Source organism: Protopterus annectens, chromosome 3.part0 (assembly GCF_019279795.1).
Source record: "Protopterus annectens isolate FY-2018-M chromosome 3.part0, PAN1.0, whole genome shotgun sequence".
NCBI classification, from domain to species: Eukaryota; Metazoa; Chordata; order Ceratodontiformes; family Protopteridae; genus Protopterus; species Protopterus annectens.
Window position 1 is genome coordinate 302091194 of NC_056731.1, and position 13185 is coordinate 302104378.

The 13185-nt window shown below is 42.1% G+C and overlaps 1 protein-coding gene across 1 annotated transcript in view; it reads left to right on the forward strand.

Moving 5' to 3' along the window:
- RBM33 (RNA binding motif protein 33) overlaps positions 1–13185 on the forward strand; it is a 1894586-nt gene that overhangs the window by 1326000 nt on the left and 555401 nt on the right. Inside the window, exon 14 of the mRNA XM_044064784.1 lies at positions 1754–2035. Within this exon, the coding sequence (XP_043920719.1) occupies positions 1754–2035 (282 nt within the window). The remainder of the gene's footprint in view (positions 1–1753; positions 2036–13185) is intronic.

Consider the following 13185-nt stretch of genomic DNA (forward strand, 5'->3'; position numbering starts at 1 on the left):
TGGTAGTAAGTATCCATTTCAGTAAGAGCTAGGATTCTGTTGCATGCACAATGGGACGTCTCTATCTGGAAACTTCCCAGAATGCATTTTGTTGTCAGGTCCTATAAAGATGTGCTTGCTGTCAAGCTCTTCATTGTTGTTATTGCAGTTTAGGTAGATGCAAGTAAAACTTAACTCAAGTAATGTACTTTATTGCATTCTGTACTGCAGTGCGTCTTTTCTTGCATTATCCTCCACCAGAAGCCACACATTTCTAACCGTTTTCATTTAGATTTTCTGTCACTGGAATAGACTTGGGGGCATTACATCACTCCCTGCTTAAATAGCATAAACTCTACCATGGGGCACACATCTGCTAATGTTTTCACTGAGATTTTCTGTCATTATGTAGTATCAATAAGTTTGATATGAGGAACCTTGCTGTATATTAACTTTACTAGTCAAGATACGCATCTGCCCAGTGCTGGAAAGTGGCTATGAAACCCCCACCCCCCAAAGGAGTAGTCTTTGGACCACTTACCAGTCACTGTCTTTTCCCTTGCTACTTAGATTACATTGTGTATGCCAGTTACTTTTTCTCCATAGCTTCTTTGGGTCTACATTCAGTATGTAAAAGAAAACTTGTTCTGTGCCTCCTTGCTAATTATTCAACAGTAGCTATAAAACTGATTGCTTTCTTTAATAATTGGCCTGAGGGTGGCTGTCACTTCTGCCAGGAGAATTTCTGAGTTCCCGATATTATATGCAAGAAACATGTGAACCTGTACAAACTGATGTTTGTATTGTGAATGTGTAACACAGTGAGTCTTAAGATGAACTTAATGTAGTTGGTGTGAGTGTACCTGTAACAATTGTAGATGTTTGAGTAGAACCATCACTGCAGTGTAGGAGTTCTCACCACCCCATGATTTTTTCCCCAGGGCTCACTCATGATCTTATGGGTGCTTGCCCTTTGTGTATATTATATGTGAGTTGAGGTATGTACTTGTAGATATTTCTGTAGTGGAATGTTGGAGGCATGAATTCATTTGTTAGGTATCTAGCTTTAGTAGCTTCTGTAGTTTACCCCTACGGCTGTCTCTCTCATTTGGCGGCAGGGGCTAGTGCAGCCAGTCACCTTACTTCTCACCAGCTCTACCTTGAGAGTGTGGGTTACAGAAACACTCAGTGACTGAGCTTTAAAAAGAACAGAAGAACATATAGGTTATGATCTACTTTCCAGCACAGCTTCATGCTGACAGTCACAGAATGGGAGGACATTTGTCATACTACCTGGGGACATCCGTCTGCTCTTTAGATCTGACTAGAAGACTGAAAGCTGTCTGTAGTTTGCTCTATTCATGTTGTGAATGCATTTGCAGAAGTGATTGTGCTGTTAGAATGTCTGTAGTTATGGTAAGTGCTCTCACACAACCAAACTCCCCTTGTCCTTGTCATCTTTGCTTATGTGATTTCCTCATTTTTTGGGAGTCAAGGACTTGTGGTAGTGCTGGGTGTGTACGTACGTTTGCTGTCCAGTGAAATCTCACTGGGCTGGATGAACATGTGCCTTAGATGTCGGACCTCAAAGTCAAGCAAAACATGAGTGAATAAAGAGAAATCCTAGTGCATACGGTCGTCATGAAGGTCGACAGTGAGTATTGTCACATTTTCTTTCCATGTTGTATATGCAGTTGTTTTTCTGTAGCTTCAAGAGACAAACTGTAACTGAATAATGTTCAATAGTTATTTTTTTTTTTTAATTTTTCAACAGAACATACCATTGCAAAATATGAGTAAGGGCCAGAATCCGCAAAATCAAGGATCAGTTGTAAGAAATAGTAACTTGCGTGAATTACCAGTGGCACCATTGGTCTCTGTTAACAACAAAGGTTCAGCAACACCTCCTGCTGCTCAGGTAAAGCCAGTTGCAAGATCATTTCCTACCATGAAGACAGTGTTACCCGCTAAAGCACAACAGGGGAATATAGAGCAAAATGCCAAAGCAGTGAAGTCTGTACCACAACCAACAACTGAACTAAAACCTGAAACAGTGGTAAGAGTTACAATATACAGCTTGTTTGTGTCTGTGTGGAATTTTCTGTGTGGAAATACTGTAGTTTTGCATGGAACATAAATCTTAGCATTTGCATTCACAACCCATTTTTTTCCATGTATGCTGCTTTGTTAATTTGTAATTGGATATGGCGTGATAAACAAGTAGGCATGTGTTAAGTACTTTCTGGATTATCCATAAAGCTATGTTGTGCAGGTCACTGTAATGTGATGAAGTCTGTGGTCAGTCTGGGTGCGTTAATTTGTTTTACAGCTCATTTCTCTCATCTTCTTGGCTACAGTATTGTCATCTCCTTTGTAGTTTATTGTGATGTTAATTACTAGCATATTTTTCAAATTAGGAGGAATGGATGGATTTAAATGTAGATAACTGGAATTTTAAGAGCATTTCTTAAGAAGTGATTATTCAGTAGTTTTATTTTCACTGAAGAAGGGTTGCCAGATTTTTCACAAGTATTGTTGGTTTAACATTTGAAGTTCTTAAGTTTCATTTGCTGGCTTACAGTACATTATTCTATAGGAAAGTGCATTGCTTTTACATGATTTCCCAAGATATGAAGTTGTCATGTCTGTTGGCAATGTGAAAATGAACAGTTATTCTGTTAGTGAAATTTGTCTGCATGGGAGACGTGGTATGCTGCACAGATTATATGTAGAGAAGTTGGTGTCTTTACTGAATTTAGGTTTTACAGCAGTAAAATGCATTGAACATGGTCATAACAGAAAGCTGTACATAGATCATAAAGATGTCAGCAAGCATTAGTAAAGGATCAGGCAGAAACTGTTACAGTTGACTTCATCACGTATGAGCAACAAAGGTTACCCCACAAAGAAGGTATGAAGCCTCATTGTAGTTATAGCTCTAGATAGAATATTAAAGAAGCTTTGAAGTACAAGTAATGGAAAGGGTTTCATTCTCAAAAGGGTGTACAAGTTCAAGGTCAGACAGATTGAGTTGAGCTGTTCATTAGATCCAATTATTGTGTGACAAATGAGTTTGGGCTCAGGCTGAGAATTCTTTTAAAATGGATCAATAGTTCTAATCAGGATCTTTTCAGGCCATTTATTCTCCCTACCTTTTGTTAGTTTTGTTAGTGCCCACAAAACTAGAGAGTTATTGATAATGAGCTCCGTGGTATGTAATAGTGTCTGCTGAAACATGTTTGAAATGCATCGTCTTATCATACCTTCAAAGAATATTGTTGATTTTAACAGTTTAATTATATTTGAAATTTGATGATGGGCTGTTTGTATCATTATTTGTCCCTGTATTTCACTTTATTTGATCTGTGCAGTGGTATCTTTCAGCTCATTTTGCCTTAAATTGCTTACTGACTTGCTTTCTTGCCAGTTATCTAGTGTCATAGCTGTATGGTAACCTCCTTAAGCTTGTGAACTGTAATACTCATCTGAAAAGAGTAAGAACAGCAGATTTTTCTGTCATAAAGTTGTTTTTCTCCTTCAAAAATGCATTTTAGCCAGTTATAATAAAGAGGGAACATGTCTAGGGAAAAAAACTGGGCAGTGGTAGTTTAGGTGGATGTATTAGGAATTATTTTTCCTTGTTGTTCTCCATAGATTGCTGTTAATAAAGTAGGTTGGCAGTGTTGAGCAGATTACAGTGCCATGGAGTTGGACCACATCATAACTGCTTTTTAATGGAAATTTTTTGACCCTCATCACACTATAATTCACTGTTGATTTTATTGAAATCTTAGTAAGGATGTTTATTGAAACCTTGGTCTTAAGAAGCTTTCATCATTTTTCATACCACGAGTTGTATCATCTCTGAAGCAAATTTGACAGTTACCTGCAACTTCCTGCTTCTCATCTTTCAACTTTAAGTAGGACCATTCTTATAAGTGCAGCAAAAGTAATTAGTCATGTGTGTTTTTGATTTAACGTATAATAACATGGATAGGATTGCCATCACTGAATGGATAGCTGCCTTCATTTTCCCCTTCCCCTGCTTGTCCTCAGATCACCAAACCAAAGAGCCCATATGATATGATTCAGTCATCTGTCCTCTTGCCTGTTTAACTCACAGTTAACCAGGTGGGGATGTCGTGACTGAAATCACTGTTGCAGTATTCCTGGTATATGAGTTGTCACTGCTGATGTCCAGTCAGGGTAACATTTACCTTCCCTAGGTCATATGTTTGACTGATGACCTCAGCTTGTATGTGCTGGGGTATATAGACAAACGTACGAATGTGGATCCTCAGACGATCTCTCTGCTAGCCCAAACGCAGGTTGTGCATCCATCAAACTGTTCACTGTTTGGTCATTGGTACCTTTGCTTTGATCATTTATCCAGATAAGTGCCCCATTGGGGAACCTTCCTTTCTATCTTATATTTGTTGAATTTTGTAGATGTCATCTGGGAAGGTTGAGTGAGGTAGGCAAGATGTTCTTCATTCCACATTGCTGCAGTCCTAACCATTGGGTAGTCCGCTGTCCAGTCGGCCCGAATACCAGAGTATATGGCTGACGTCGGTCAGGGCGCATTAGACTGACGTCAGTATGTCAGGGTACTAGCATGACCCATATCCTCAGTCTTTTGCCGCATGGTCGATGCAGAAGCAGTTTTGCAGGTTGGCGTTCTGAAATTTTCTGAAGTCGGAGTTTCAGACCGAATCCAAAGACTTGAATACCCGTTAGAACGTGTCTTTTTTTTGCCTCAGTATTTAGCCCAGAACACAATAACAAAAGCATCTATTTCTCAGGTTCTGTCAACCATTCATTCAAAACCCTTAGGTCTAGGCTGATTCTACACTCTAAACCTTCTCGAGAGGTCCCAGAGTTTTAAGTGCTGGCAGTTTCCACCTTAGATGTCTGATGTGGATCCACACCTTCCTCCTGAGGATTTCTCATCAGAGACTCTGCATTCCATGAGAAAACACTTAAATGGGAAGGCCAAGATTACTCTGATTCCAGGAAAGGCTTAGGGAATTCTTATTTTTACCCAACATAGGCCCTTAGCTATACCTCCTGTGTTGAATGTGGTGGAAGATGTTTTTGCAGAGGCTTCCCTGAACCCTGACTCTTTGCCTCCTGCTCCTGTTAAACCTGATAGGTACTATAGGGTGCCCAAGCTCATAAGTATTTGTTTAAGAGTCCTAGGGCGGACCCAGAAACTGTTTCTCAGGGGCCTAAAGGTGTTAAGGCCTCTGTGGTTAAAAATCCTGTTCCCACTGATAAAGAGGCAAGGGCTTTGGATAGGTGGGGAAAGAAAGTGTATACTTCTTCCACTCTAGCCATGAGAGCGTTGGAATTGTCAGTTTCACATGCTAAAATATCAAAATTATATCCTTTCACAATTGAAATCTAAGGTGGATGCGGAAGGTATTGAGTGTAAAGAGTTGCTGGATTTAGTTCATGTGTCTGAACAAGTGGGTAAGCATTCTTTGCAATGTGGTTTTGATGCTGTACAGGCCTCCTCGAGGGTGGCTGCCACTAGTTCTGTTCTTCGCAGGCATGCCTGGTTGAGGGATCAGAATTTAGCTGAGCATGTTAAGACAAGGATTTTGGATGCTCCTTTACAGTCTGATGTGTTGTTTGGTTCGCCTGTGGAAGCAGTTTTAAAGAAAATGGAGGACAAAGCTAAGTCTATGCAAACTGTTAAAGATTTTTGCAGGTGCAGCCACCGGGTTTAGTAGAAATTGGCCTGCTAAGGGGTGGACATATCCCGTTTATGATTCCAGAGTCTAGGTAGGTCTAGATCGGTAGGGGGCAGAGCCAAGTTCTTTTTTAGGCCTACAGGAGTTCACCACCTGCTCAGACTTCTGGTGAGGGGGCAGTCAGTCCTTAACAGAACAGACCCAATGACCACCTTTTCAGCTGCCAGTAGATCGCCTGGCAGCTCCTTTTTTGAGGAAGACTGTCTTTCAAAGAAAAATTGGGATTTATTTTATCAAGACAGATGGGTGTTGGATATCATTGTTGGATATTACAGGTTTTTTTACACAGGTTTGCCCCTTTCACATTGCCCCATGCCAGACATGCCACTCCAACAAAGAAAGAGGAAGCAAAGAGGCTTCTTCTCAGGGGCCATTCAGCCAGTCCCTGGGGGCCATTCAGAAAGGGGATAGGATTTTAAGGGGCCCTTAGTACCAAAGAAGGGGAACACGTGGAGAGAGAATTTTGGGAGACTCCTCACCTCTTATCTGGATCTTCTCAAGTTCTGGACATTCCCAGTAAGAACAACAGCTTTTACCTCTATTTAATCTTGCTGGGCAAACTTAGATCTCAAGGAAGCTTACCTTTATGTCTCAAGGTACCTTCATGCAGTATATAAGGCTAAGTTGAGCTGGAAATCTGTATTAGCAGTTTGCTTGATTTTTTCTTTTCTGCACTGCTTATTGGCTTATCTACTTCTTCCTCCAGTTCACTAAGGTTCTGGCTCTCTGGCTAGGAGGAATTCCTTACTACTTTCTTCGCACACTGCCTGATTCTAAAGCCTAGCCTGATTCTGGCTTCTACAGCATCTGAACAAGAAAAGCAAGTGCCTAGAGTATCTTGGGTAGTGCTAAGACAGTTGCAAGTCTCCTCTAGTACCCTGTCAAGTGATGTGAATACTGGCAGCCCAGATACCCTCATGTGACTTGATACAGACAAAGATGAGGACAAACAAAAGAGTCAAAACCTTTAATCTCCCCGGACAAATCAGTCTATCTTCTCATTTCCACTTCATCTGACTATAAGGATTTTCCATCATATTATTGTGTTCATGGCATCTTGTATTCTACAAGGAGGCCATGGTATTGCATCCTCAAAATGTATGGACACATGATGGAGGAATGGACACCTGCATCTCATGGACACTTTCACATAATCAAATGCCATCTTGACTTCAAATTATAAATGTCACCCAAGCCTTCATCAGAATTTTGGGCATGGGCCTCCAGAGCCAGAGGACACAAGGGATTTATATTTGACCCGCCAGAGGCGCATTGCTTGGGAGCTCATCTAAATGGAAAGTGGATACAAGACAAGTGGCCTGCCAGACTACAGCATCTACATATCAACATGAAGGAGATGTTAGCAGTCCAGTTTGCATTAATGGCTTTCAAGGAGTTACTTCTTCCAGGGCAGGTGTTGATTCTAACAGACAACACAACTGTCATGTGGTACATCAACAAACAAGGGGAACACATTCTTACCCATTGTGCAGGCAAGCAATGATTTTATGGGAGACTGCGCTCAGCTTGCAACTAACTCTTCAGGCAAGGTTTCTGCGAGCACAGAACTCCTTAGCAGATGTGTTAAGCAGACAAATCATGGATCCCCGAGTGGAAACTGGATCTTCATGTATTTCAAAGGTTGACAGTGTCCTGGGGAACTCCAGACATAGATCTGTTCGCTTCTCCACTAAACCACCAGCTGCCAAAGTTTTGCACAAAGAGGTTACATCACACAGCTTGGAAAGTGGTTGCTCTTTCTTTCAGTTGGAAAAGTCTTCATGTGTATGCGCTTCCACCTCTGCCTCTTCTTCCAAAGGTGCTTCTAAAGGTCAGACAAGACAAGCCAAGGATGATTTTAATAGCTCCAGATTGGCCTCGCAGCACTGGTACCCATTACTGAGGAGTCTAGTAAAGAAGCCTCCATGGCCTTTACCCTTGATTCCGCACCTGTTGTCTCAGAGAGACGGCCACCTGCTCAATGTCATGCTTCAGCTCTCTTCATCTAACAGCATGGCATATTCTGTTTTGAGAGACAGCCGGTCTCAACTTCCTCAACAAGTTTTAAATGTGATTATGGAAGCTAGAAGACCTAGTACAAGGAAAGTGTATGCAGAAAAATGGAGGAGATTTTTATTTTGGAGTGCAGCAAGGAATTTGGAGATTTCTGAGCCTAATTTGAGTGTGGCTCTTCAATATCTTACTGAGTTATTGGACAAGGGTTTGTCCTTCTCTTCCATTAAGATTCATGCTGCAGCAATTTCAGCTCACTATGATTGTGACCCACCATTGTTTTCATCCTTTGTTCAAGCAGTTTCTCAGAGGGGCAAAGAATATAAGACCCCCACGTAGAGCTCCTACTCCTGCTTGGGATCTCAATTTTGTGTTGGAAAACTTACTCTACAACCTTTGAGCCTGCGGGTACTGCTGATTTGAAATATTTGTCATGGAAGACTGCTTTTTGTTGGCTATTACTTCTGCAAGAAGGGTTTCTGAGTTGCAGGCCCTTATGGCAGTAGAGCCCTTCTGATTTTCCATAAGGATAGGGTATCATTACGCACTAATCCTTCCTTTATGCCTAAGGTGGTTTCTAGTGTGGCTTTAAACCAAACTATTCATTTGCCTACTTTCTATGCAGATCCCCAAAATAAAGGGAAAAGATTCTGCACACTTTAGATGTACATAGGCAGTTGCTATTATTTAAGCAGGACTAAGGATTTCAGGCAGTCTCAGCTGTTGTTTGTTTCTTTTGCTTTGAGTTCTCAGGGCAGGCCTGTGTCTAAGCAAACTATTTCTAAGTGGATTGGGTTTTGCATTTCATTTTGTTATTCCCATCATGGCAAGGAGATTCCAGCGGGATTAGGCCTCATTCCACTAGGGCTACTGCCACTTCAACAGCATTTCTAAGGGGTGGCAACTAAGGATATTTTGGAGGCAGCTACTTGGAGTTCAGTGCATACTTTCTCTAAGCATTACCACCTTCCTCTTTACTCTAAATCTAGGGCTGGTTTTGCCACAGCTATTTTGCAAGGCATGTTGACAGCTCCTGCTTCCTTATGATTTGCCAGCCTCCTTACCTCTGCTTTGGGATTCTACCAATAGTTAGGACTGCAGCAATGTGGAATGAAGAACATAGTACAGTTTTGTACCTACCATAAATGTAGATGTTCGAGGATCCACATTGCTGCAGTCCAATTCACCCTCCCGCCTTCCCCTCTGTGTTTAGGGGTGGTGGTGTGAGTTGCTATATATTATTGTACATGTGTATATATATATATATATATTTTGGATATAAGTTTGTTGCAGGGCTTTTTGGTGTTTTGGTTTGGGCCTTGTCTTTTTAGGGTCTTCTGACATCTGGGGCAAGAAAAGACTGAGGATATGACGTCGGTCATGCGATTAGTACCCTGACGCACTGACGCCAGTCTAATGCGCCTGACCGACGCCATATACTCTGGTATTCGGGCCGACTGGACAGCGGACTACCCAATGGTTAGGACTGCAGCAATGTGGATCCTCGAACATCTACATTTATGGTAGGTACAAAACTGTACTTTTCTTACAAAGACTTGAATACCAAGTGTCTTTTTTGCCTAGGCCCAGAACACAATCACAAATATTGCTCAGTCTGTCAACCATTCATTCAAAAGCCCTTAGGTCTAGGCTTTCTACACTCTAAACCTTTCTCGAGACCCAGAGTTTTAAGTGCTTGGCCCAGTCCAAGATGTCTGAATCCACATCCTCAGACATCCCTCTGCCGCCAGAGAAAAAAACTTAAAAAATTCAACTTGCTGTAATAACTTTCCTGTCTTAGATCTCCTTCCATTTCACTGTTGCAGTATTTAAAGCATTTGGTATCCCCTGGCTAGGGCAGTCTGACGTCAGGCCAGTATACCAAAGCTTTAAGTTGCTTTAAGGTACACTGTACATTACACGTATGCTCCACGCGTGGCTTGGGGCATAAAGGTGAAGTCCGGACGTACCATCCTCAGAACTTCTTTGCTGCCAGTCTGAATGCCATCTCTTGATCGTCGGCCTGAAAGCTTATGTTTGGGTGCTAGTTTCACCGAGCCATTGTAGATAAGTGCTCCATTGGGGTTCCTTTTTTACTTGTCTTTTGTTGCTTGTGGGGTTTCATGTCATCGAAGAAGAGTAAAATGTCAGTGTGGAAGACAGGTTCTCCATAAAGACCTCTATGAGCAGTGTCTGATGTTCTTCGTGTTTCATTGTTGCAGTCATTACATTTGGGTAATCTGCTGGCAGGTTGCACTCAGTCGGCCTGATTAACAAAGTCTTGGGTCCTGCGTCGGTTGCTGGCCCTTCTTCCATGACATCAGGTCGTCAGGGGGTATAAAACATGCAGCCGACACCATTACATCAGTCTTTCTTGCCGCACGGTGCCCAAAGCAGAAGCAGTTCGCAAGTGCCGGTCGGCCGATACCTGAAATTTTCGTTTTCGAGTTTCAGAACCAAAGTCTTCAACTAAAAAGCTAAGTACCCTGTTGGGGAAACTTTTTCGTGCTCCTTACTGATGTCAGTAAATGTTAATAATTGCATTACTTGTGGGAAGCAAATACCTCATAAGGATTTTCATTTGTACTGTATTCCTTGCCTAGGCCCTGACCACAACGTACCTTGCTGTCGGTTTTGTGCTAAATTTAATCAACGCACTATTAAACGTCGGTATATTTTTGCCTCTAAATATTTTGGCTCACGCTTTAATTATCCAGAAATGTCATCGGTTAGCAATCCGACTACCGGAATACCTAAAAAACGCAAAGAAAAAGACACCAGGCCGTCGAGGTCCAAAACTGACGATGACTATTCTCCTAAGCCAGTTCGTCAGTACTCAGTGAGGTGCTTTCGCAGCCCCTGATACCCGCTACTTCTGATTCGCAGGCCTCTACTGAGACCCATTCGGAGTCCGGTATGCCGCGAGATGCTTCAACTATAAAACCCGCGGATGTCTCTACCTTAGATGGGTCCGGAGCCGCTGTGCAGGCACCGGCTTCTGAGGGTGTTTTCAGGCCTACAGATGTATATATTAGACCGACTCCATCTTCAAAACTAAGGCCAAAATTTAAATCTATGTCTAAAAAGCTGACGCCTGGGCCACATGTGCATGCCCCTATGCCTAAAAAACAAATGATCAAAATGGCTGAAGATTTAGTTACTCTGATCAGGGGTAGCCAACATCCTCCTCCTAAGAGGCCTAGGCAAGACATTGATTATGAATCTTCTGAACAGGATTCTATTTCTTCTGACTTCTGATGAACAGGATTTGTCTATACCTACTTATGAGGACTCTGATGCAGAAGATTCCATTCCTTCTGCTTCTCCCCCTGAGGATTTTTCTTTTGGGGAAACTTTGCATACCTTAAGGGAACATTTCCACTGGGAAAGTCAGGATTTCTCTGAATCTAAAAAGAGACTTAGGGATTTTCTTCTTCTTCCTCAGCATAGGCCTTTGGCTATACTTCCTGTTCTAGACATTGTTGTTGATGTTTTTTCAGAATCTAGTATGGCTCCTGATTTTCTGCCTCTGGCTCCTTGTAAGCCAGACAGATACTGCAGGGTTCCTGACTCCCACAAATTTCTTTTCAAAAGTCCTATTGCAGATCCTGAAACCATTTTTCAGGGTCCCAAGTACATTAAGGCCTCTACTGCTAAAAATCCTATCCCTTCTGATAGAGATTCCATGGCGCTCGATAGATGGGGTAAGAAGGTTTACAATTCTGCAACCTTGGCAATCAGGACTTTAAACTGTCAATTTCATATGCTTAAATATCAACAGCATATCATGGGACTGCTTAAACAGAAAATTATGTTAATTTCTGACTGTGTGGAAAATAAAGATTTACAGGATTTATTGCATTCAGCTGAACAAGTTGGCAAGCATACTTTACAATGTGGTTTTGATTCTTTGGAGGCCTCTTGCAGGGCTGCTGTAAGTGGGTCTGTGCTAAGAAGGCATGCTTGGCTCAAAGAGCAAACTCTGCCTGATCATGTTAAAGCAAAATTGTTGGATGCTCCTTTGCAACAGGATGGTCTCTTAGGTAATAAGGCTGAAGAAGTTTTAAAAAAGTTGGAAAATAAAGCTAAATCTATGCAAACTGTTGAAGATTTCTTACAAGTGCAACGACCAAGATTTAGTAGGCACTGGCCTACTAAGAACTAATCCTTTCCAGTTCCTTCGAGAGCCACTCAAGTCAAACCCAGACATTACAAAGGTTCCAGGTTTCAGTCACAAGGGACTTTTAGAACTAAACAATGGGGTGCCTCCTCCTCCAAATCTGGAAACAACAAGGCACCTCCCTATGGTAAACAGTCTCAATGACTTCCCTTTACACTTACCAAGCACTTACCTTTTAGCCGCCCCTTTGGGGGGAAAGCTGGCACTTCATGCAAGAAACTGGCAACTTATAACCCAGGGCAAATGGGTTTTAAATATAGTATCCCAGGGATACAGATTTCATTTCCACACGTTGCCAATCCCAAACGGATGGCCAGACCTGCCCCCAAATCAGTGGGCAGAGGCCCAGAAACAAGTACTGTCCCTCATGAACATGGGGGCTATTCAACTAGTACCAGAAGAGGAAAAGGGACAAGGTTTCTATTCAAGACTTTTTCTGGTACCCAGAAAAGACAAATCATGGTGTCCAATTTTGGACTTGTCTACTCTAAACACATTTCTGGACATTCCAAAATTCAAGATACTGACTCTTCAACAGCTACTTCCTTTGCTAGGCAAATGCCTGGTTGGTAACTCTAGACTTAAAAGAGGCTTACCTGCATATCCCAATCAGGGAATCTTGCAGAAGATACCTCCGCTTCAAAGCAGGCTACTTGCATTACCAGTTCTCTGCACTACCCTTTGGCTTATCTACTGTGCCCAGGGTCTTCACAAAGTGCCTGGCTCCAGTAATTGCATTTTGCAGACAAAGAAATATTCAAATGTATCCATACCTGGACGATTGTCTAATTCAGGCAGAAAACAGGGACATTCTTCTAAAACATCTGGCATTTGTAAAAAGGGTTCCAACTTGTCTAGGGTACACTGTAAATGAAAAGAAATCACAACGGGTACCCTCTCAAACAATTACATTCCTGGGTGCAAGCTTGAATACAACTGCCCAGATGGCTTACCTTACGCTAGAAAAGCAAATTCATTTGGTAACTTACTTCAAACAGGTGGCCACAAAAACCCTGCTATTTGCAAGACAAATTCTGCAAGCCTTGGGGTTCATGGCCTCCTGCATTCTTCTAATTCCATATGCAAGACTGCATATGAGGAAACTTCAGTGGTACTTAAAAGGTTTATGGAGTCAAAATTGTCACAGGCAGGAAACAATGATTCCTATCGTACCTTGCCTGTAACTAGAGTTCCTGTGGTGGGCAGAGGCCTGCCACCAAAACAAGGGACTGCCATTCACTCCACCCCCTGCCGCCC